Source organism: Martes martes (assembly GCF_963455335.1).
Source record: "Martes martes genome assembly, chromosome: 14".
NCBI lineage: Eukaryota > Metazoa > Chordata > Mammalia > Carnivora > Mustelidae > Martes > Martes martes.
The window spans coordinates 31,545,161-31,569,040 of NC_137902.1; the positions used below are offsets into that span (position 1 = coordinate 31,545,161).

The 23,880-nt window shown below is 39.6% G+C and overlaps 1 protein-coding gene across 1 annotated transcript in view; it reads right to left on the minus strand.

The window, feature by feature from the left end:
* Positions 1 to 736: 736 nt before the first annotated feature.
* CC2D2B (coiled-coil and C2 domain containing 2B) overlaps positions 737 to 23,880 on the minus strand; it is a gene marked incomplete at its 3' end in the record, with an annotated part of 111,545 nt that continues 88,401 nt past the window's right edge. The window contains exons 26-35 of the mRNA XM_080823286.1: positions 21,022 to 21,120; positions 18,500 to 18,682; positions 18,138 to 18,335; positions 16,340 to 16,429; positions 13,208 to 13,321; positions 10,860 to 10,994; positions 10,357 to 10,479; positions 5,065 to 5,123; positions 3,022 to 3,199; positions 737 to 925 (exon numbers count right to left, since the gene is read on the minus strand). Of these exons, the coding sequence (XP_080679412.1) occupies positions 737 to 925; positions 3,022 to 3,199; positions 5,065 to 5,123; positions 10,357 to 10,479; positions 10,860 to 10,994; positions 13,208 to 13,321; positions 16,340 to 16,429; positions 18,138 to 18,335; positions 18,500 to 18,682; positions 21,022 to 21,120 (1,368 nt within the window). The remainder of the gene's footprint in view (positions 926 to 3,021; positions 3,200 to 5,064; positions 5,124 to 10,356; positions 10,480 to 10,859; positions 10,995 to 13,207; positions 13,322 to 16,339; positions 16,430 to 18,137; positions 18,336 to 18,499; positions 18,683 to 21,021; positions 21,121 to 23,880) is intronic.

The window sequence follows — 23,880 nt, forward strand, 5'->3', positions numbered from 1 at the left end:
TCAGTAGCATCCCAAGCAAAAACTTTTAGGAAGCCCCCAGAAGCTGGCCTTAGTCCTCAGCCCAATGTGGCAGATTTTCCTTTTACTTCACTAGTGCAGTATCCAGTAATGATCTAGTAATGATAGTAACAATGATCTCGTGGTTGTACTTGGATACCTTCCACCTTGAACGGCATCATAACCAGCATCAGATGTGCCAAGCTCACTTTGGTAATGACAACATTCTATAAACAAGGGTTCTCATTCTTAACAGGTCATCAGAATAATCTGGGGGTCTTTTTTACAATAATATGGGTTCTGGATATCCACACCTAGAGGTTCAGATTCAGTAGGTCTTAGGTGGGATGCAGGAGTCTGCATTTTCAACAAGGCCACCTGGTGATTTGATGGAGGTGGTATGAGGCCTACAACTTGTGTAATATTGGCTTCAAAGGGAGGGGCCAGAATCGCTTCTTTCCCATAATAAGACCTATTGTAGACAGTGACCAAGGCCACCAGACTGCCCAAAGTATTCTCCTGGTAGAGGTCTCCAGTGGGGAGGTCATTTACATTCATTCTCAAAGGTTCAGGGAGTGAGTCTCCATGGTACCCAACTCTATAAAAGAACCAAAATTTGGGTTCATACTTGGGTGGACTTGAAAATAAGTAGCAAAGTCCTAAAGTACCAGAAAAGTCTTGATTGTTCTTGGTGAAGGGCCCATATAACATTTTTTTTTTCCTTTTCCGTTCTTCCTTTTCACTGATATTGAGCTAAGGAAACCAAATAGACCCACACGGATAATACGTTGTTAGGATAGGGGTGAATGTATACAGCTAGAGCAAATTCTGTCTGGGGAAATTCAGAAGAATGAATTCCAGTTTGATAAACAGCATCAATAATTGACTGGACATCAGTGTATGGCATCTGGATAGGAAATCCTGTGACCTAGACAAAAGACAGAATAACGTGTAAACCCGTGCTATAATTATGTAGGTAATTGGGAATCACTGTATGCAAAAATATTACAAAAGCCTCAAAAAATGGTAGTCATAAAATAATAAGTTATTTTATAGGTGCTTATGATGTCCTAGGAACAATACTAAGTGCTTCACATACATATTTAATCCTCAAACAACCTTATGAAGTAGGTTCTACTATAATCCCCACTTTCCAGAGAGAGGGGAGCAGAGCCAGAGCTGATACCAGAGTCTGCACACTCAACACTCCACATACTTGTACACTTTCTAGAATAGCAGACGGCCAGTGAAAAAATTACTTGGTCCTACAAATGAGGTATTTAAGTGAGCATAATGGGAGAATTTATTTAATATTGATTCAGTTCATATTTCTTTTTCTTTTTTTAAGATTATTTATTTATTTATTTGACAGAGAGCACAAGTAGGCAGAGAGGCAGGCAGAGAGAGAGGGGGAAGCAGGCTCCCGGCAGAGCAGAGAGCCCAATGCGGGGCTCGATCCCAGGACCCTGGGATCATGACCCGAGCCAAAGGCAGAGGCTTTAACCCACTGAGCCACCCAGGTGCCCCTCAGTTCACATTTCTTAAGTGACAACCATGTGATAGGATTAAAGGATTATGGTACATGGTCCTATGTAACATTATCTATTTAATAATACACAGACAACAATCGTAAACCTCTTTCCTCCTCCTGCAACTTCAGGAGGCTTTTCTTGATCCTTAAATCTGTTCATGTGTCCTTCCCATGTGGTTGCAGTAAGATGCTATCCTTTCCTAACTTACGTAATTAAAAATATATTGCAATTATATGTTTTCTGTTCTGTCTCATTAGCTTATAGTCTCTGTGAATGCACAAGATTGTATCTGCCTTGCTTATGATCATAAGCCCAGGGCCTAACACAATGCCTGGCACATAGAATGCAAATAATGTTTAACATTTGCTAAACACTTGCTGAGTGCTGGGTTCTATGGTTAATCCTCACCATAACCACAAACCAGATAACTATTTTTATCCCTGTTTATTTTGCGCAATAGGGTGGAAAGTATAGAGAAATTTGGTAACTTGGTCAAAGCCAGTGAGTCGTTGAACCAGAGTCTGAATCCCAGCAGAGGATTCAGCTCAGGATTATGATTTGTGTTATCATATAGATAATTTTACAAAGAAATTCTAAGTTTTAAACCTTGGCTTATATTGCTTTGGTTATCTGTTTGTCCCTAATTCTATTTTTTTAATGCAAAACAAAACAACTTCCTCTATCTATAGAGGAATATATATCTATATATTCTATATATATATATATATATATATATATATATATATATATATATATATATATCTATAGGAATATATATCTATAGGATATATCTATATCCTATAGTCTATCTATAGGATAGACTAGGGGAAAGAATCTTATTCTTGGGAGGCTGGGGTTTTCAAAAACCCACCGGACCAGTTCCATAGGGAAGAGTCAATGAGAGGATGCCCAGAGCTGGAGGTAGATAGAGGCAAAGAAGGAGGCCTTTAGCAATATACCGAATGCCCACCATGTTTGATTGTGAACTTGTTGAGTTTAAGATGCCTTTTAACCATCCAGGATGACATCAAATGTGTTGGTAAATATATAAGAATGGAGGTCAGGAAAGAAGTTCAGGCTGGTTACATACATTTGGAGTATTTTGCTTATAAAAGATATTAAATCTTTCCTGGATCCTCTTGCTCAAAACCAAGGACAGGGAATCTATTCTATTACTATCACCAAGGGATCATTTTTCAATTTCTCAGTTGCAAGTGATTTTCTATTGGTCATCTCTTTCTAGAGGTTGTGGTTTATTTAACATACAACGTATGACTGATTCCAGGAAAATGTCATGCACTGTGGTCATGGTAATAGTTGTTCGGTATATTTGAAATTTCTTAGTCTATAAATAAATGTATTTTAATGTTATATCATCTACCATCTAGGATCAAGAAAAAAAGCATTTCAGGGATATTAAAGGTTACTCTTACCTAGTAATGAATAACATAGATAAAACAAATATTATTAACGCACTAAATCATACACACACCAAATAAAATTGTAGTAGTCTTTCAAATTCACTCTCTTCTTCAGATGAAACAAAGCTTCCAGTGCCAAGTTCTAGTTTAGGAAGGATTTTTCGCAAAATATAAGTACATTGTCGATTCCAACGTGTTGGCTGTTTAGGTCGCCATTCCATCATTTTACATTTCAGAGTCCTTTCAATCCTAATGTAAGGATGCAAAGATTAGTTTATGACCCATTACAATTTGTTTAATAAATGGGATAAGAGTTTTGGCACTTTACTAAGTATGAGAATGATATTTTTGATTTAGGATGAACCAGTCCTCTCTGGCTAAGTATATCTCCATCATTCACATCACTTAAGTTGGGGAGAAGCAGGCTCTTGCTTGGCTTGGAAAAGCAAGAAGCTTCATAGGGTAACCAACAATGAGATCTCAAGGGCACAGCTCTTTTCTCGTTACCTGTGTGTAGGCACCTGCCTACTGGGTGTGATGGGACAACCGTCTACTATCTGGTCACTGGACTGACAGCCTCATTCTCCAGGACCCTCCCCTGCCATAAAACATTGCATTTCCAAGAAGCTGCATTTACAAAAGTTCCGATATCTGGTCTGATTGATGTTAGCAGGGATGGCTTCATTAGATCAGTTAATTCAGCAAGCCAAGTTGGAAAGAAATAGGCATGGACAGATAAGTGTGATGATTAGGTTTGTCTACTAGAAGGTGCATGCTGTGTGGGCAGGGATGTGTGCCTGTATATTCAGTCCCTAGAACAGTGCCTGATGGTAGACTGTTCCAAGGACAGTGCAAGTTGGTTGATGGAGCTCACTTGGGAAGCCTCACTCCTGCAGAGAATCAGTGTGTGCTTTAAAAACAAAAACAAAGGGGTGCCTGGGTGGCTCAGTGGGTTAAGGCCTCTGCCTTCTGCTCTGGTCATGATCCCAGGGTCCTGCTCTCTGCTCCGCACTTCCATTTCCAGCTCTCTGCTCCGCAGGGAGCCTGCTTCCCCCTTTATCTCTGCCTGCCTCTCTGCCTACTTGTGATCTCTGTCTGTCAAATAATAAAATCTTAAAACAAAAACAAAACCACAGGGAGTCACCTCTGGGCTGAGTTTGTGGTGTAACCGAACAGTTTGGAGTTTGTAATCTCAGTAATGGCTAAGCATCAGAATCACCAAACGACATATTTTACTTCCAGATATGGATTAAACAGGTCTGGTCTGGGACCCTGGCATCTGTATTTTTAAATAGTTCTAGAAGTGATTCTGATAATAATTTAAAAAAAACACACACACACAGAAGCTGGGAATCATTTCTCTACCTCACTTCTTCCTCTTTTTGTTAAGAATTGGGGGGAAAGGAAGGGAATAAAAGGTGGGAGTTGTGTGCTAGAAGAGACAAGAGTAGCAAAATTATTTTTGTCATGCTTTGTTTTGATCAGTTGGTAGCAGCTTCTGCGGCAGCCTACTATGTCAGCATGAGTCACAAGAGGCAGTAAGATCTAGAAGCTTCTGACACATCTGGAGTAGGAGTAAGGACTGTTGCAAAGTCTGTGACTTTGACAAACTTGTTCAGCTTGACTGAATAACTCCTTTGGACAATTACGTGTGTGTGTGTGTGTGTGTGTAAGGGAATGGGGAGAGTGCAGGGGGTGGGGGTGGGACAGTATTGATGTTACCACCCAACTTGGATGTTTTTTCCATACTCCAACTGGTGGGCCATTTACCTTCATGACTTTCAAGAAGTATGAGCTACCACATTATTATTACTGTAATGTCAACACGTGTCTGTGTCGAGAACTTCCCAACAGTAGCCCCACAATGTTTCCAGAGGCAACCATTTCTTGACTTAGTCTTTTTAAGGAGTGTCCTGGAATGGTAGAGGGGCTGCTTTTCAATGCACAGAACAAAAGACAGCTGGCTCAGAAGAAACTATTGTAAACTCCATTTCCTGCTTCTATGGCTGAATTAAATAGGTATTTTAAAAGACTGGGTTAGAGACTGAAAGGTGGGTGGAGGACTGAAAGATTTGGGAGAAATCATAGTAATAAGATATAAACAAAGGTCATACCTGTTCTTTAGATCTTCTATCACGCTTTTATTAGTTTCACAGTAAATTATTTCTTCAGGCTGAAATATATAGACAGTTGGAAGTTAGCAAAGATTCTAGGGAGACCATCTTCATTTACATCGCAGTCACCCCCCGGAGTGCGAATTATAATGGGGGGACCCAAACCATTTTCAGGTGGCAAAATCACTCCACTACAGAGGCACAAAAGTAAAACACAGATCACAGGACTTAATTCGGTTTTAATATTTTTCCTGGGTAAGACAGATCTGCTGTCCACATTCATTTATTCAAATAAGCGCTTGACATGTTTATCGATGATACCAGATAATCTTTGGCAGCTGCTTTAGTCTCTTCCACTTATTAACTGGGGTTTTGGTGAACTTACTTAACCTGAGTCTCAGTTACCACATCTTTAAAAGAGGGACAATAATAGTACTTACTTCCCTAAAGTCTTGTGAAGATTTTGAAATAAAGTAATAAACACGCAAAGCCTGGCACATATTTTTCAATAAATCAGGTATTATTGTAACTACTCTTTTAAGATGGTTTTCTTCTTCCTTCTTTGAGTATCCTTTTCATTCAGCTTGCAGGAGCCAGGTCGTTTTGTTTTGCTTGTGTGTGTGTGTGTGTGTGTGTGTGTGTGTGTGTATGTTCCATTTCAATCTTTCCTGTCTTCAAGCTGTTGCTCCAGACACTATAAAAACAGCAGAGAGCAATGCTCTACCACACTCCCCCCATATTCCCTTCCCTGCCCGACAGGATTTGCTGCAGGAGTCTGAACCCAGCCCCTCCTTACGTCTACCACCCAGACCAGGCCTCCCTGCCTGACTTCCCAGGGCTCACTTGAACAAGAAGGAGGGGCTGGGTTCAGACATTTTTATTTTGGGCATTCCCGAACTGAGAAATAGAGACAGCTGTAAAGACAGGGACACAGGTGGACAGAGGATTGTGCAAAAAGAGGGCAAGAGTTCATAGACCTCTAGGTGCTAGAATATTTCAGGAGTGATTGAGAAGATTCAATCTGTCACGTGGTGATCTAAGCCCATGGTTCTTGAAGTGTGCCCCCTCCCCCCACCAGCAACCTCATTCCTGGGAACCTGTTGGAGATACAACTTCTCAGTCCCCACAGGCTATCAACTGAATCAGAAACTCTGAGGGTCCACTGAATCAGAAAGGCCAAGCACTCCATGTTTCAGCAAGCGCTCCAGGGTTCTGGTGCCTGCCGTGGATAGATGTGAGCACAGTCCCAGACACAGGGCGCTTCCCCACAACAGATCCCAGCAAGAGCTGGGAGGCACTGGAGAAAGGGAGCTACAAACTCCAGCATCATGGTGCAGGGTCACCAACTCTCCCAGACAGGACAGGTAAACCGAATGCTGTCACCAACCACTGTCCAACCTTTCAAAACTCCACTCCCCAACCCTGTCCCCCTCTCCAACAGGTAACTCTTGTGGATCAGTGAGGCCACCTTCAGTCGTGAAAAAGAGGCCTGGGTTATGTTAACTTGGTAAGTTTATGAGGTATTAGTCCACTTTCCTTTTTTTTGGCAAAGGCCCCTTTCTTTCAGGGAATGCATATCTTTTAAAATTTCAAGAGATTTTCCCTGTTAACCTCATCTCTGAGTACCCACATGCTCATTTTACACACTCAAATTTATGTCTGTAGTTGCGATAAAAAACAGTGTTCATTGTAGATAGCAGTTTATTTTGGCACGTGTGTGGCAAGACAGAAGATTGAGGGCCATTAACCCACAGGAAAAAAATCAGTAGAGATACAAGTCAAATGCAGTTCTGAGTTTTATATCTATAGATTCAACTTGGCAAAAGTTTTCATATCCACGCTCAGGCTTTTGTTTTTGTTTTTTAATTTTTAAAAGATTTTATTTATTTATTTGACAGAGAGAGGAGAGACTGGGAGAGAGAGAGGGCACAAGTAGGGGAGGTGTGAGAGGGAGAAGCAGGCTTCCCACTGTGCAGGGAGATGGATACAGGGTTTTGATCCCAGGGATCATGACCCGAGGTAAAGGCAGATGCTTAACAACTGAGCCACCAAAGTGGCTTTTAAAAACTACAGCTGTTATACTCCACAAGGGTAGATGGAGAGGAGAAGGGAGTTGAGGGAAATTGGAAGGGGAGGTGAACCATGAGATACTATGGACTCTGAAAAACAACCTGAGGGTTTTGAAGGCGTGGGGGGTGGGAGGTCAGAGGAACCAAGTGGTGGGTATTAGGGAGGGCATGGATTGCATGGAGCACTGGGTGTGGTGAAAAAACAATGAATTCTGTTACGCTGAAAAAGAAATAAAAAATTAAAAAAAAAATTAAAATCCCAGTTGAATAGAGGAAAAAAAAAAAAAAAAACTACAGCTGTGATCATGGCAGCCTTGCCTCAGTGCTGATGGCTTCTGACTGCCCTGCGACACAGGGCCACATCCTTAGTAGAACTCTGCTCACCCCTGAGCTTGTCTTGCTCGCTCCCCGGCCCGGGCCAAGCTGGCCTTTCAGCTGCTCCACCCACCCTTCCATGCCCCGCAGGTCTTCATTCCTGCTGTGCCCTCTCTCTGCTGCACTGGTCTCCACCCTGATTTTCCTCTTGGCCAGCTCCTGCTCACCTTTCCTCACTTTGCCTGTCATCCCTTTTTCCCAGGAAGCCCCAGCAGCTGTCCTTCCGCTCAGGTCCTCCTGCTGCTTGCTCCCAAAGCACATTCATTTCTTCCTTAGTCATATTCACAGCTCTGTCCTGCAAGGGTGGCGTCCTTCTCTTTGCTCCTTGAGAACCTAAGTCCCAGGACTATGACACATGTCTTTTCCTTGTGGTACCGATGCCTGACATAGCACTGGCTCAGAGCAGGCACACAAGAAACATTCACTAAATGCCTAATAGAATGATGACTAGTAAACAAAAACCCTCATCTCTAAATGTACCGTTCTCCTCCCCAGGAGGCGGCAAGGCAGCAGTCACAGCTTTGGGAGGGGAAGAGCAAGGCGTGGTCGGTGGACGCTGAAAGTGTTGGCTTGAGAGAGATAAGCACATTTCCCCTTCTTTAAAATGACTTTACAAACAGGAAATATAAAAAATATATATGTGCCTGCAACACGTGGAGAACGTTTAGAAGGATGCACAAGTTACTAGTAAGAGTAGTTATTTCTTAGAGAGTGGGGAAAAAGATGGTGGGGGGGGCCATTCTTTATACAGTTTGGTACTGATTTGATCCCTTCCCTGCAACCACCATGCATTCTTTTTGTATTGTCAAATGCCTCAAAGACACAGACAAGCATTGAGAATAATGTAACGAACATCCACTCAACATACCTACCACTTTATCTAATATTTGCATTTTTCCATATTTGTTTTACATTTTTGAAAAAGAAATAAAACATTGCACACAGACTTGAAATACTTTGTATGTTGCTCCCTGATCTCATTCTGTTTTTTGTCTCCAAAGGTAACCTTTAACCTAAATTTGGCATTTATCATTCCTATGAATGCTTTTCCATTATCACTATGTGTCTATACATACATAAACAGCACATAGTTTTCAAACTTTATATAAGCGATTTTGTACTCTGTGTATCACTTCACATACTCTTTATTTTGCTTTACATTACTTTTTAAATATTCATTCATGTTGATGTGCATGGCTCTAGATCAGTGGTTCTCAACCTTGGTGGCACACTGGCACCCCCCCAGGGAGTTTTATTTATTTATTTGACAGAGATCGCAAGTAGGCAGAGAGACAGGCAGAGAGAGAGAGGAGGAAGCAGGCTCCCCGCGGAGCAGAGAGCCCGATGCGGGACTCGATCCCAGGACCCTGGGATCATGACCTGAGCCGAAGGCAGAGGCTTTAACCCACTGAGCCACCCAGGCGCCCCCCCCCCCCCCCCGCCCAGGGAGTTTTAAATAATAACACAGGTATGCAAGTTCCATCCTCAGAGATTCTGATACTGTGGGTACACAGTTCAAGTTGGGAACTAGTGTAAATTGTTTTTTGTTTTCTGTTTTTTGTTTTTTTTTTTACTACTATATAGAAGATTTCATAGTGTGAGTACTTCATAACTCATGTACTCTTTTTTTCTGGTGGATGAGTCAATCCATCTATCCATCCTTCCTTCCTTCCTTCCATCTTTTTTTGCCATTTCGAGCAATTCTACAGTGAATGTCATTGTATTTGTCTCCTTGTGCTTGCTCCTTTATGGTATATACTTAGAAGTTGAACTGGTGGATCCAAGGTCGAGCGTCTTCAACTTTACTAGATATCATCACATTGCTTTCCAAAGTATTTCTAGTTATTTACCGACCCACCATTTCTCTGCTTCTTTGCCAACACTTGGTATGATCCTACTTAAAATCTCTTTGGTCTATCTTATACCTGTGAAGTAGTGTTTTGTTGTTTTAAATTGTACTTCCCTGATTGTGAGTGAGACTGAGCATTCAAGTTTCTGCTTCTGTGAATTGTTTTCTATCTATTTTTCTATGATTTTTTCCCTCTCATTTTCTCTGGGCTCACAGCTCTTAGTTTATTGATTTTGCAATTGCCCCTGAATCCAGAAACAGCCACTGAGGTGACATCTGGGGTGCCTTCACAGAGTGACAACTGAAGACATCGCAGATCCACTGGCTAAGCCATTCGGTCGTTAGTCTGTTCTTGACCTCGGGTCTGTGCTTCCACCTCCTGCCTCTTATGACCCAGGCAATGAATCTGCAGCTTTTCTTCCCCATCTCCTTTCAAGAGTAGTGAAGTGGGGAGCCCCATCACAGCCCCTGGCTCCAAAAAGTGAGATTGGCTCTGGTTCCCGGATTTCATGAACCATTTTCAGACCTTGCTGCTGTCTCTTGCTCAGCCCTACTCACTGTTAGTATTTCTGTTCTGTTTCTAGTCAATGAGACAATCACTACGGTTTGGAGTCCAGATAAGCCTTCTATTTTTCAATTTTTATATTTTACCATTGCCATAGATGTGGAGCAGATAGGTTAGGTCAAAGTAAACTTACTACACCATCTTAACATTATATTTTCAGTTTTAGAATAAATATTTAAAATTTTTTACTTTAAAATCTAAATTCACATTTGAGATGATACTTTCTTCTCAACTCTTCTTTTCTCCAAGCAGAGGAGTATGATCAGAGTAGCCCAAACTCAGGCTGGATGGCAAAGAAAACTAGATTTTATTTACATTGCCAGGTAAGTCAACATGCAACCAGCTATATAAATATAATGAGAGCTGGCATGACTGGAAAAGATTAGAACCAACAGTAACTTTCATATAGATACACCTGAAAGAATATAATTTACCTGTATGGTATGTGCTTTTGTCCCTTGGAAATTATTTGGAAGCAACTGTTTCCAGAAACTTTCCTTTGAATAGTCAAAATGTACAGCCATTGGTGTATTATTTTGTTGAATATTAAACCAGACCTATTAAAACATTAACATTAAATCAGTATAGGCATATGGGAGCACAAAGCCCCTGTCGGTTAGGATGCAGCAAAAGTTTACAGTCCTACTACCAAAGGAAGTGGTAGAAGCCAAAGGCGGTTCTGAGGTAGGAGGTAAAGAGATTTGAGGGGTATGTGAACATTAGATTACTGGTTCCCAGTCTTGGAGGTGCTACAGAATCACCCGAAGAACTTTATGGGTAAAGGATTTCCCTGGCCCCATATCCCAGGGATTCTAACTGAACATCCGGAGTTTCCTCAGAGTTTCCCACATGATTCTAATGTAGAGCCAGGGCAGAGGACCACTGTTTGACTCTTGAGGAGATAACGCAAAATAAGATTTTTCTCCCATATACTTACATTTCCATCATCAAACAAACAATCTACACTTTGTAAGGGACAAAATGGGTCGAACTGCTTATGACATTGCCCAGTTAATGGATTCCAAAGCAAAAATTCATCAGTTTCTTGAGTTAATACATAAGCCACTTGCCCCTATAAGAGGAAAAAGAGTTGAGTCATATTTGGTGGGTGTTTGACTTAAGTCATTTTTGTATGTGAAAATTATGATTAAGTATGTGATATCTTTGATTTCTAAAAGTCTTTTTTAGGGTCTTCAAAGTCTTTTTGAAAAGCAAAATAAACCAAAAAAAACAAACAAACAAACAAAAAAAAACCCCAAAACCAAAACCCCAAAGCTACAGAAATCCTCAGGCCCAGGCTAGCACGAAGATTCAAATAAGAGAACTTCAGAGCTGGTGCTGCCATGTACAGCCCTGTAGAGTGTACCCTCACAGCAATAAAACATTGTTCTTGAAACACCCACATGCTCTGAAAATTTCCCAACAGCTAGTCCTGAAGTGTTTTGAGGTAGGGATACTTTGGCCTAATTTACACAAAGGCACTATATGGAGTAGCCCTGCTTTGAGGGGAATATACTTGGGGACTGCAGGGGAACCCCATTCAGAGTTAGGAAATGGACATTTGCCCGAGGCTCTGAAAAAGCCAAAAGATGTTAAAAAGCCATTAAGTTAATTTTGAGAACAAGATCTGAAGTTAGAGGCTAGAGAGAAAGTATATAGGAAGCCATCTGAGGAATAAAAGTGGTCATTATTATTCTGTTCTAAACACACCTTTTTAAGTGCAAAGTTTTCTTAGAAAAGAATAACAATTTCAGGTAGTAATAATAAAGACTATTGATCATTTAATGGGAATTTATATATGCCAGGTACCGTGCTCTGCATTCATATGAAATTTTTCACTTGCATTCACTCCGGATTCTTTGAGATGGGGTGATCATTATGTCCATGTTTCAGACAGAGTCAGAGGTTGAGGGGCTTGTCTAGAGTAACCGTAAATGACATTAGCCCTGTTCAGGGAGAGCATAACTGAAGCTCAGAGAAGTAAATAAGCTAAGATCACACAGTTAGTAAAGGGCATTGCTGGGTTTTAACCCCTCTTTGACTGACTCCCAAACACAAATTCTCTCTCTTTCTCTCTCTCTCTCTCTATATATATATTTACTATACTCTGCCGTATAGCCTGGTGTCTCCAAAGCTCTTGTTCTTTATGACTGTACTCATCTTTATGGTAAAGAGGAGGCTTCACTTTAGCCACAGAGCCGAGGGGAAACACACAGCCCAGGTGCCTCCCACCGTTGTTGACTCACAGGCACAAATGCAAATGTTTGTTGAAATATTGTCGACTGTTCACTGCCATCTAGTGGCACATAAAACTACACGGGGGTTGGGGCGCATGGGTGGCTCAGTGGGTTAGGCCTCTGCCTTCGTCTTGGGTTGTAATCTTGGGGTCCTGGGATCAAGTGCCGCATCGCATCGGGCTCTCTGCTCAGCAGGGAGCCTGCTTCAACCTCTTTCTCTGCCTGCCTCTCTGCCTACTTGTGATCTCTCTCTCTCTGTTAAATAAATAAATAAAATCTTTAAAAAAAAAAAACTACATGGGGGATCGTGAGGGGGGAATTAATCACAGCCTTTTAGCTTGCAAATGTGGCAGAAATAATAAGCCATGCCAAAGAAATATAGCGAAATAAGTGATCATAACACAAAGACTAAAACCAGACTGAAACTCTTGACCCTTATCAAGATACTCATGGCAGAAAGAGAAGCAGTCCAAAAGATTATAGCTTTCTGGAGGTATGAATGCAGGAGCATATAATTAAGTTGTAAAAATTTCAGGTAGGTAAACACAAATTTCAGACCCATGTCTTGTATGACTAAAAACTGAGGAAGGAAGAATAGGGAGAAATATTTCTTAAGGATCTTTAAATCTATTATTAGAAAGGTAGAAAGATGATGGTGGTGATGATAGTTATCCACCCCTACAACTCCTGCTATAACTCTTATTACATCACCACAACCACCACCACGATAATCACCATTTACTGAGTATTTGCTCTGATGCCATTCTCAATGTCACATATTCACTATGTAATTTACTATCTTAGTAACCCCATGAAGTAGCACTGTTATTAGTACAGCTTTACAAAGAAAAGTGAAGGAAAGCCTTTCTTTACATTGTGGTCATTTTGATGAGTCAACATTACCCGCTTAACTAAATAACTGGTTGTGCATGAAATTCCCCAATTAGCTTGTGAAAAGACAGAAAACTGGGGTTGGTGTTTTTTTAATTTGCAGATGATGGCTGATTAGTTTTGTTTACACTTTTAAAATATTAACTCCAGCACTTACTTCCAACATTGAGGTCCCCAGGAGGACCAAGGCTTTCTTTCCAAAATACAGAAAGAAATTACAGAGTAGTATGGCATGCTCTTCCTTATTCCCAACAGCCAAACTGATGCAGCGCTAAGGTAAAGCAAAAGCAACAAGGCCAAAAGAAAACAGGAGAGAAAGATGAGTAATATAAGCATACAACATATTCCCAGAGCCCCTCTGCTCCCTCTGGGTTCAAACACACACATTTTTTTTTAAAGATTTTATTTATTTATTTGACAGAGAGAGATCACAAGTAGGCAGAGAGGCAGGTGAGAGAGAGAGAGGGAAGCAGGCTCCCTGCTGAGCAGAGAGCCCAATGCGGGACTCGATCCCAGGACCCCAAGATCATGACCTGAGCCAAAGGCAGCGGCCCAACCCACTGAGCCACCCAGGTGCCCCTAAACACACATATTTTTGCCAGGTGGCTAGGATGACTGACTGCAAGGCTGAAAGCTCTGATACCTTGTGCCTGAGAAAACACTGGGGAGAACACTAATTTGGAATAAAGGGGTCACCTTTACGATGGGACAATTAATGTGGATACTGTGTAAGTGACCAAATAAAATAGTTCATCATCCAAGATAGGATATTCCTGTTTAGGACAAATATTAAACTTCCCTTGGAAAACAGGGACATATGGACTGATATTTTAAGAAACCTCATCTGATAGGAAATCAAATAGAGTTTTTAGAGGAAAGGATCCTCTGGTCAATGGAGCTTTACTCTGTCAAATACCAATATACTACTCTCAACTTAAAGAGAGGAAGAGGATGGAGTTGAAGCCCAATCAGGAAGATTATTGAAACTTCTTCAACTGAAAGAGTCTGTAGTCAAATACAGGGTGCCTAGGAAAGCAGTTGTAGTAAGAGAGAAAAAGCATAGTAGAGGTGGGTGGTCTATGACCTAGTTCTAGTCTGTAGCTGGATTTTTTGCTTGGCCCTGGAATGTTTTTTTTAAATCATGAGCTCTCATATAAAACTCTGCATTTCTGGCTTCTCTTGAAAAATCAAAAGATCTAACAACATATATGGGCCCAAATGTTCATATGGCAAAAGTCTGTTCTTACTGAGCAGCAGCTGCAACATTTAAACAGGACGTGTGCCTTCTGGTGCAGTACAGTCCCAGAGGAAGGGCTGTGGTGGCCAAGGAGGTTGGGAGTGGGGGACCTCAGGAGCTCCTGGCAGTGACTATTTGCCAATCAGTATGAAAGCATTTCAATGTTTTAAAAAACTGATATGGCCATAACCATACACACTGGCTGAATGTGATGGTGAGGGATGAAAGTTAGGGAGGATGGTGACGTGGGTCCTCTGAAAGAGAAGTGTGAACAGAAGAATCAAAGGCAGAATATGAGTAGTCTTCAGTGTCAGGCCAAAGAGGTTCCCCTGGCTGGATTTCATAAGAGGAGAAGAGAACAGGTGAGAACAGGTAACTACCACACTGAGTTCCAGATACCTTGCGTATATGTTATCCTTTCAAAAATCCCTGTATGACACAGATGAGGAAACTGAGGTCCAAGGAGGCTACATAACTTAAGTCATACAGCTCTTAAGTGGTTGAAGTAGGATTTAACCAAGGTTTATTTTTCTCCAAAGACTGTTAGGTAGGAGAAAATAGCACTTGCCCTGTGGCAGTCTAATTAATCATACGTCATGAGCACTTCATGGCCAAAGAGTTCATGTCAGTGGGAAGACATTGGCCAAGAGGAAGATCACACTTGTAGTAACTAACATCTTGGTTATGAGTATTGTTTGGATTGGGGGTGTGGAGGGTGGGGGAGACTTGCGAGTACTAGTATTTACCTGAATGGTTATTTTTATGGGGTTTTTAAAAGATATTTTAGAGGCTCTTTCAATGTTCTGTAGGATCATAATAACCATGAGCATATTCTGATTAGGTCAAAGAGTCTCAGAAGAGTCTAAAGTTAATGACACCTCTTTGACTTCTACTACATTTGGATCACTGAATCATTAGAATCCCGTGCTTGTGTCTCCCTTGTTCTCACTTAGCAGAAGACAGGGTAGCTAACCAGTTAAGCTAGCCGCTAAAACATTTTAGATTAATTGCCAGGACCATTGGTTCCAAATGGAAAGTTTCCTTCTCTTAGGCTCCTGTCTTACTAGTAATTTTCAATTAAAAGTATTTATTGAATGCTTGCTAAATTTATATGAAAATATAAAAATAAATAATCAAGTTTATCTCTTCATTCAGAGGTTAAACTTGGGATGTGTATGTACAGAGTGTGGGTGTAGGGTCAATAATATAAGCAACTAAGTATAATTTAGGGTGGAATGAAAAAACTGCTCTAATGAGGATTGCCAGGTTTTGGGAAAAAGTAGATGAGCAATTAAATCTGCATTTCAGATAAACAAATTTTTAGTACAAATATGTCTCAAACATTGCAGGGGCTTGTATTCTATTTGGTAACCAATCTAAAGAGAATTTTAATCCAAGTGCTAAGGAAGAGAGCATTGTTGTGCAAGCTCCCATTCAGATGTGGGGAGACTGGAGAAATCTTCTGAGAAGTGGTGGTATTTGCCCTAGATTCAGCATCTGTCCAGCTCCATAGTGACAAGCCATATTTCTTTCTGGAAGATGTCATAATACTGCACTCCTAGAACTCCCATTGAATTAAAATATTCATGAGCTAACACTTATAATGTTGAATGAGGTTGTTTCTCCTTAAGAATTATTTCTGTGGATTGTTACAGAGCTGAAAATAATGTATTAAATTATCAAATGTTTTAAATTTCATAAGACAAAGCATTTCATAAGTGCATAAATGTTTGTTTAGGAGAAAGGTGAGAAATACTAAATATTTTTATTATAAAATATAATGGGGGTACCTGGGGGGCTCAATTGGTTAAGGTCTGACTCTTGGTTTTCACTCAGGTCTTGATCTCATGGGTTGTCATATCGAGGCCCATGTAGGGCTCTGTGCTCAGTGGGGAGTCTGCTTGAAATTGTCACCTTCTGCCCCCCCCGCCCCATGCACACACACACGCGCGCGCGCGCGCGCACACACACACACACACACACACTCTCTCTCTCTCTCTCTCTCAAATAAATAAATCTTACGGATTAATAAATAAAACATTAAGTTGTTACCTCTGATGTCATCCATATGTCAAAACCATCATTTTCATCCAGAATATCAGGCACAATAGGAATCAAAGATACAAAGCGAGCAATGAGGTCCTAGAATAATATTAACTAACATTTATTAAGTGCATACTATATGCCCATCACCAAGCACAGTGTTTTAAGTGCAATATCATCACATTTAGTGTATCCCACAAGCCCTTCAAGTACATATTATTATCACTTTTGTCTTACATAAGAGGAAACAAAAATAGATAGAGTGCTAAGATAACTTTCCCAGGGTCACAGAGCTAACACAATGTATGGAGTCTCTGGGAATAAGCCCAAGTTAGCCTGATTCCGGAGAATGCCTGTTAACTATTACACTTCACTGTAATAAATTATTAAAATGTTAACATGATAGATATTAGATATATACCTTAAATTACAACTGTTAAAAAATTTTTTAGAAAGATATTGAAGAATAGCAAAAGTTTGATTTGCTTTTAGGTTCCAGATATATCAGAATTATTTTTTACTAATATAAGCTTGTTACAAGCTGTTGAAGGAGGAAAATGTTGGTGCTCTATTTCCCCTATAGGGCTGGAGAGAAAGGCTCAGACTAAAGTAGGAAAGGAGAAAAGGATACAAATAATAAGCCAACACAGAAAGTTTACCGATATTTTCACTGATTTATAATAGCCATCACTTATGCACTAATGACCTCCTACATTGGTCATGTTTCTGACTTCATGCAATTGAACATGGTTCATAGTCCTTCATAAGCAAGGTTCCTAAGAGTTATACTCTTTTTTAAAAAAGAAAAGATTGTCTTTGAAATAAATCTAGAGTATATTATTATCTCCTTGGACTTTGGGCAATAAGAAACAGACAGGAAGAAACTTGTGATGGAAAGGCAGAGTGAAGCAAAAGGCAACCTAAATTAAGACTTTTGATTTTATCCTGAAGAGTCCAGCTGAGGGAGCTTTACAGTGGACAAATAAAATATTCTGAAGTGAACCAACCAACTCAATCAAACCTGAATAAACAAAAGATATAAGCAATTGTTCATGAATGCCCTTTAAGCAAAGCTAATTTTTTTTTCTCAAAGAGGAGACTTATATTTTTTATTTCATATTTTCCTTTCTCAAAGTAGAAGGAGGTTTTGAGAACCTAGTGAATAAATCTTCATTTTATATGAAATTCAATTTTGAGTATATGTCTGTCTTGTCAGCTGGTAAATAGATATGCATGAAGAAAATGTCACATAGGGATGGAGTGGGAAGTGTTATGTTGGCAGTTTACAGAGAAAAATAGAACATAGTTTCTTCATTCTCACATATAGTGAGAAGCCACCCTGTGAGAAGCAATCCTTAGAAGGACACATTTCCTTAGAAATGTAATTTGGAATTTTTCCGTGTCATCTTTCAAAGTTTGGTAGAAATGTTACAAAACTAGTGTGGACACATGAACTGGTGTAGCAACAGCAACTCTAGTCCGAGGGGGCAGAAATGAAGGAAATCTAGAAGAAATATTCTCCCTCATCTGGGGCTCAGGAGGACACATTGCAACATAGACAGTTTCTCTCTCAGGAAAACTGTCTTTGAAAGCAAAACAATTTTAGTAAGAAGGTAATGCTCAAAGTTAATACAAAAAAAGTAAACAAATGTAAATTAAGATTGACAAAAATGTTCTAAAATTTACTATGGTGACAGTTGCACAACTCTGTGAATATACTAAAACCAATGAATTGTACACCTTAGATGTGTGAATTCTATGTAATATGGAGTATATATCAATAAAGCTACTAAAATACATATCTTACAAGTGTTGCATTAGAATCATGAAGAAACATATCCAGGAGTTGCTGAGGTGGATTTAATGCCTTGACATATCTTGTTACTAAGATCTGTATCCCTTCACTGTTAAAGACAGTAGTTGTGATTCTTCGGTTGGGAAACATTGTCTTACAAGTTTTTTTAAAAATCTGTGCTCTCTCCAAAACATCTGTTTGATCTGAAAACTGGAATAGAGTTCAAAATATTTTGATATTGTACCATGTTGTTTCCATAGGAAAATATCAAAAACCATGTTCATTTTCACCAGCTCTGAAATTATTACTAGTTTTTAAGAACAGTTTCTACTTCTTTAGTAGTACACATAAAAACAATTCAATGCAAAACCTACCTTGTCTAGTTCTGGATTACAGGTGACATGTGATATCTGAGGTTCAATGGTAGCAAAAATATTTAAGAAGGTACATTCTTTTAAATTCTGCCCATTAAAATCTTCTTTAGGAGACATGTAAGTTTTACTCCAAGTATACCCAAGCAAAACTGGTGGAATATTTACTTGAAATGTTCCACTAATCTGAAAGAATATATTGATAGAATAGATTCTAGATGAAAAAAACATACATCTGTAGGTTCAGTACAGCCCATTCCTCTTCTTCAGAGGAGGAAACAGGCTCGCATGGGTACGTACATGTTGGTTCTATGCACCTGTGCAATGATGATCAGGTTCTCCATGGTGGTCTATATTCACAGGCACCTTGACACCCTGGGTCCCCGACTAATACGCACTATGTGGAGAGGGCATATGTTAGAATGGGATGACACGAGAGTGCAGGTTACCCTAACCAAATGATAGAAGTTCTTAGGAGACCCAATTCAGGCTCAGAGAAGACACTAAAAGACCATGTTACATTTTACATTAGGTCTAGAAAGAGAAGAAAAAATATAACAGCAGGAAGGACAACCCACATGTTCACATGGAGGAAGGCTCTCTTGAGTGTGTGTGTATGTTTGTGTGTGGAGGTAGGAGCTGATTTACAGTAATAATAACTAATAGTAATAGCTAGTAGGTATTGAGGACTTACTGTGTGCAAGGCACTGTGCCTAACACTTGATACAGATCATATCATTCAATGAAGTAGATATGGCTCTTATCTCCATTTTCCAGATAAGGAAACTGAGGCTCACAGAATTTAAGTAATTTGTGCCAACTCAGATAGCTAATGAGGTCTGTCCACTCCTGAAGTTCATTGTCAACTACCACTCTATCCTAGAGTCTGGCCTGAGACTGAGAGCTATCCAGAGATTTATAGATATAGAAAGCCCTGTACCTCTAACAACTTAAATCTCTATTGCTGGGGCGCCTGGGTGGTTGGTTAAGCATCTGCCTTCGGCTCAGGTCATGATCCCAGGGTCCTGGGATCGAGCCCCACATTGATCTCCTTGCTCAGCAGGGAGTCTGCTTCTCCCTCTGCCCTTCACCCCACTTGTGCTCTCTCACCACCACCCTCCCCCCTCATGTTCTCTGGCTTTTGCCCTCTCAAATAAATAAATAAAATATTTAAAAAAAATAATAAATCTATCTCTATTGCTCTTTGTTTGCAGCCCTGTACTTGCAACATGCTCCTGTGTGACATCCCTCTTGATTACACATTATGCGATCATTTCTCCTCTCCTCCCTTAATATCCATTCTGTCCTTCTTTCTCACCAACGGTTTTAGGCAGCAACAAGACAGGCACATAGTGGCCAAGTCACATAACTATAAGAAGTCTGCCAGGATTTTCTGAGAAAGTGTCTGCTTTCCTGATACAGGCACTGCCCCTTCTTGCTTCACCCTGCTCTTGTCTACAACATGAATACGAGGCTGGAGTTGCATTGAAGAATTTGCAATTATGAGGGTGAAAGGTACATGATATTTATGTGATATGATGATACGCTTGAGCTGCTGTACTGTCATCCAGACTTCTTTTTAGGTGAGACAAATAGACCCCTTGCACCACTGTTAGGTTTTCTGTGGCAAATGGCTGAATGCATTACTAATACACACATAATTCCTTCTGAGTCAAATACCTTCTTCTGTTTGACAAACCATTTTTAAGGATTTGATTCAAAAGTTATCTCTTCTGTAAATACTTTCCTTTCATTCTCCTCCTTACACCCTTCTTACCCCTGACTCCTATGAATACCCCGCACTCCTCCTCCAAGCCAGAAAGAGCAAGGTGCTCCTTACTGTATGTTCTCATAGCACCTATCTCATGCCCCTATCAAAGCACTACAGCATTTTTAGGTTGTACTAAAGTGTTAGTTTTCTTCTATAGACAGTGAGTTCCTTGAGGTAGAAAATTCATTTCTGAAACTTCTGTGTCTGGCATAGCTCTGTAAGAAAGTAACAAAGCCTAAACTGAAGTCTAGGCTGGGGTTTTTATATTTTGCTGGAATTGAAGCATACTTGTGCTACATAACAGGAGAGCCCTGTGGGGATATCACAGAGACAGGTGCTAATCATCAGTCTCACCATTATCAATAAACAGTCCCAAGAAGCTGAAGCTCCTGGAACCCATGGTCACAAAGCAACATCATTAATCATTTATCATTAATCAAAGAACATTTGTGAATCTGGTCCTAAAAAACTATTATATGCAAATGTGTTGCTTTAAGACCTGAGGCTAGCTTTGTTGTTCTTTATCAGTGAACACTCTAAAGATAGAATAAATAAATTTATGGGTATCTCCTGTTCTAGAGACAGCTAAAACATTTAAATACTGCAACATCCTAATGGCACTCAAACACAAGATCACTTTAACTGATCTGCCAGTCTGCCAATCACAGAATCTGATTCAAAGACACAAACAGTAAGTTTTTATTAACCAGAGGTAAAAACTCAAAATAATTAGCAAATAATCATTTTCTATTACCTCAGATTGTTGAAGAAGAGCCGAGAAAGGGAAGACAATGGATCCGAGCCAATTCTTTCTTACATGTGAATGACTACTGCAGCTCTTGAAATAGGGATCCTTTTAATATGAATAATTTTCTATTACTTACTTTATACCATGTGATGAATAACTTCACAAACTTGCAAATAAGCATAAAAAATCACTTTTTCTTTTTAAAAGAATATTTTTCTCTCTTTAAAAGATAATTGACTATTTAAAGCAAAATAATGACCTGTTGTGGAGCTGATGGCCTATGTACGGCTATTTACATTATTGTAATAGGTATACTCTGTGCAGCAAACTTTGAAACTACACTAAAGAATACAAAGAATAAAACTTACCTTAACCCCGAAGACATCACCACCATTAACAACGTTTTAAGATATTAAATGGTAGTGAAATATGTCTCAATGATGAGGACAAACTCAGAGAGGAACAGCATCATGGATGCTGGATCAGTGAGAAAAGTAGACTTAGAGTGGAAGTCTGATGGTTGATATAACATGGTCAAAAAGCAGCAGGTTTGCTGACATGCTAAGTAATTTAAGTGCATAACATGTCTATTGGAAACAGGTGACTCCCAACGCTACCTCGTTAAGCCCTTAAGACCATGCAATTCAGTTTTCTCTTATTTACCAAGCAGTCTTCTGAGCCCAGTTCAGTTTTTAAGGAAGTTTGCTCTATCAAGGAGTGATTGCACTGATAGACCAATTCTGGCTGCTTGGTTGTGTTATGTTTCTTATGCTAGTTGACAGATTGTTTATTTTCCCCAAGATCCTGATAGCCTTTATCATGGGAATTTCAGATTTGCAAGATTGGTTTGATTTCCTTTCTTTCCTAGCCCCACTTTAGCCTTGGATAGAGCTTGCCTGACACTGCCAGGACGTTGTCATTAAAGAAGTAAACAACAGACCATCCCATTAAAGTACACCATCCATCTGTGTACTAAGAGAAATTAATCATTTTGGCCTGTTTAGAATATTATGATTGATTCTAGGCATGCTTAAGCCCCATCATGGTACAAATTGGGAAAAGGAAATTGTGATAGTTAATTTTACTTGTCAACTTGACTGAGCTAAGGGATGCCCAGATATGGTAAAACATTTTCTCTGGGTATGTCTGTGGGGATGTTACTGAAAATAACAGCACTTGAATCAAAAGACTGAGTAAAAATTAGCCCTCATCAATGTGGACAGAAATCATCTTATCCTTCTGAGGGCCTGAAGAGAACAAAAAGGTAAAGGAAGGGCAAATTCTCTTTCTTCTTGAGTTGGAACATCCATCTTCTGCTCCCGGACATTAGAGTTCCTGGTTCTCAAGTGATTTTGGACTTACACCAGCAGTCTCCCTGTCCTCAGGCCTTTGAACTCAAATTGAACTATAGCACTTGCTTTTGATGCTTATGATGGCATATTGTGGCATATCTCAGCTTCCATAATCCCATCAGCCAATTCCCATAATAAATCTCCATATGTGTGTGTGTGTGTGTGTATACATATATATAAAATATAAAAATAAGTGATTCTGGAGAATACTAATACAAAGATAAAGGTGGGAGAGGGAACATATGCCATATCCAACATATGGGATTGGAAAGATCAATATTATAAAGATGTCAATTGTAATAGAAGGGATCTATGTATTCAATCCATACTAATAAAAATCCTAGCAGGTTTTGTCTTGTTTTTGGCAGTCATAAAGCTGACTCTATTATTTATATGGAAATACAAAGAGCTAAGAATAGCCAAAGCAATCTTGAGGAAGGAAAAAAAGCTGGAAAACTTAGGTTTCTAGCTATCAAGATTTATAGCAAAGTTTAAGTAACTAAGACAGTGTGGTATCTATGTAAGGATAGATAACAGATCAATAGGACATAATAGAGAATCCAGAAATTAACCCACATTTATACAGTCACCAGATATACAACAAAGGGTGATTCTGTAGTGCAGTGGGGGAGGGGATGATTCTTTCCATAAGTGATGCTGGGTCAGCTGAATAGTCTTACGGGAAAGAAAGTACTCTTGAACCTCTACCTCACAGACACATAAAAATCAATTCTGGTTGGATATTAGATATAAATGTGAAAGATAAAATGATTCAACTTTTAGGAGTAACCACAGGATAATATCTTCATGACCTTAAGTCATCAATATTTCTTAAAGAGGACCCAAAAAAGCACCACCACTGCATTGTACTATATTAAATCAAGATTTTTTGTTCATCAAAAGACACATTAAAAAATTTAAAAAGACAAGCCAGCATGGGAAAAATACTTAGGAAGTGTATATCGGACAGAGCACTTATATCCAGAGCATACACAGAACTGCTAAAAATCAATGAAAAAAAACCCGGACAAAATACTTGAACACATCTTTCACAAAAGAGGGTATCAAAATGGTCAATAAACATAGAAAACGGTGCTCAATTTCATGAGTAGTCATTAAAATGCAACTTAAAACCGTAAGGTGATACTATTACTTTCATTAGTATGTTTGAAATGAAGAAATCAGACGATGCTAGGTAACAACAAGAACATGGATCAGTCAGAACTCTCATAACCTGGTGGTGGAAATATGAATCACCACGAACATTTTGGAAAGTACTTGGCATTAAACTACTAAAGCTGAGCATATGTGCAATCTAAGAGCTAGCAATTTTACTCTTACATACACTTCCAACAGAAATGCATAATTTCCCCATGAAACATCCAATTATATTTACATCAGTGTTAAATCTAAGAACTGACAACTAGAAAGAAGCAAATTATCCATCAGTCATAGAATGTGTAAAAAAGTTGTATACTCCTGCAATCATATACCATACATCTGTGGAAATCAA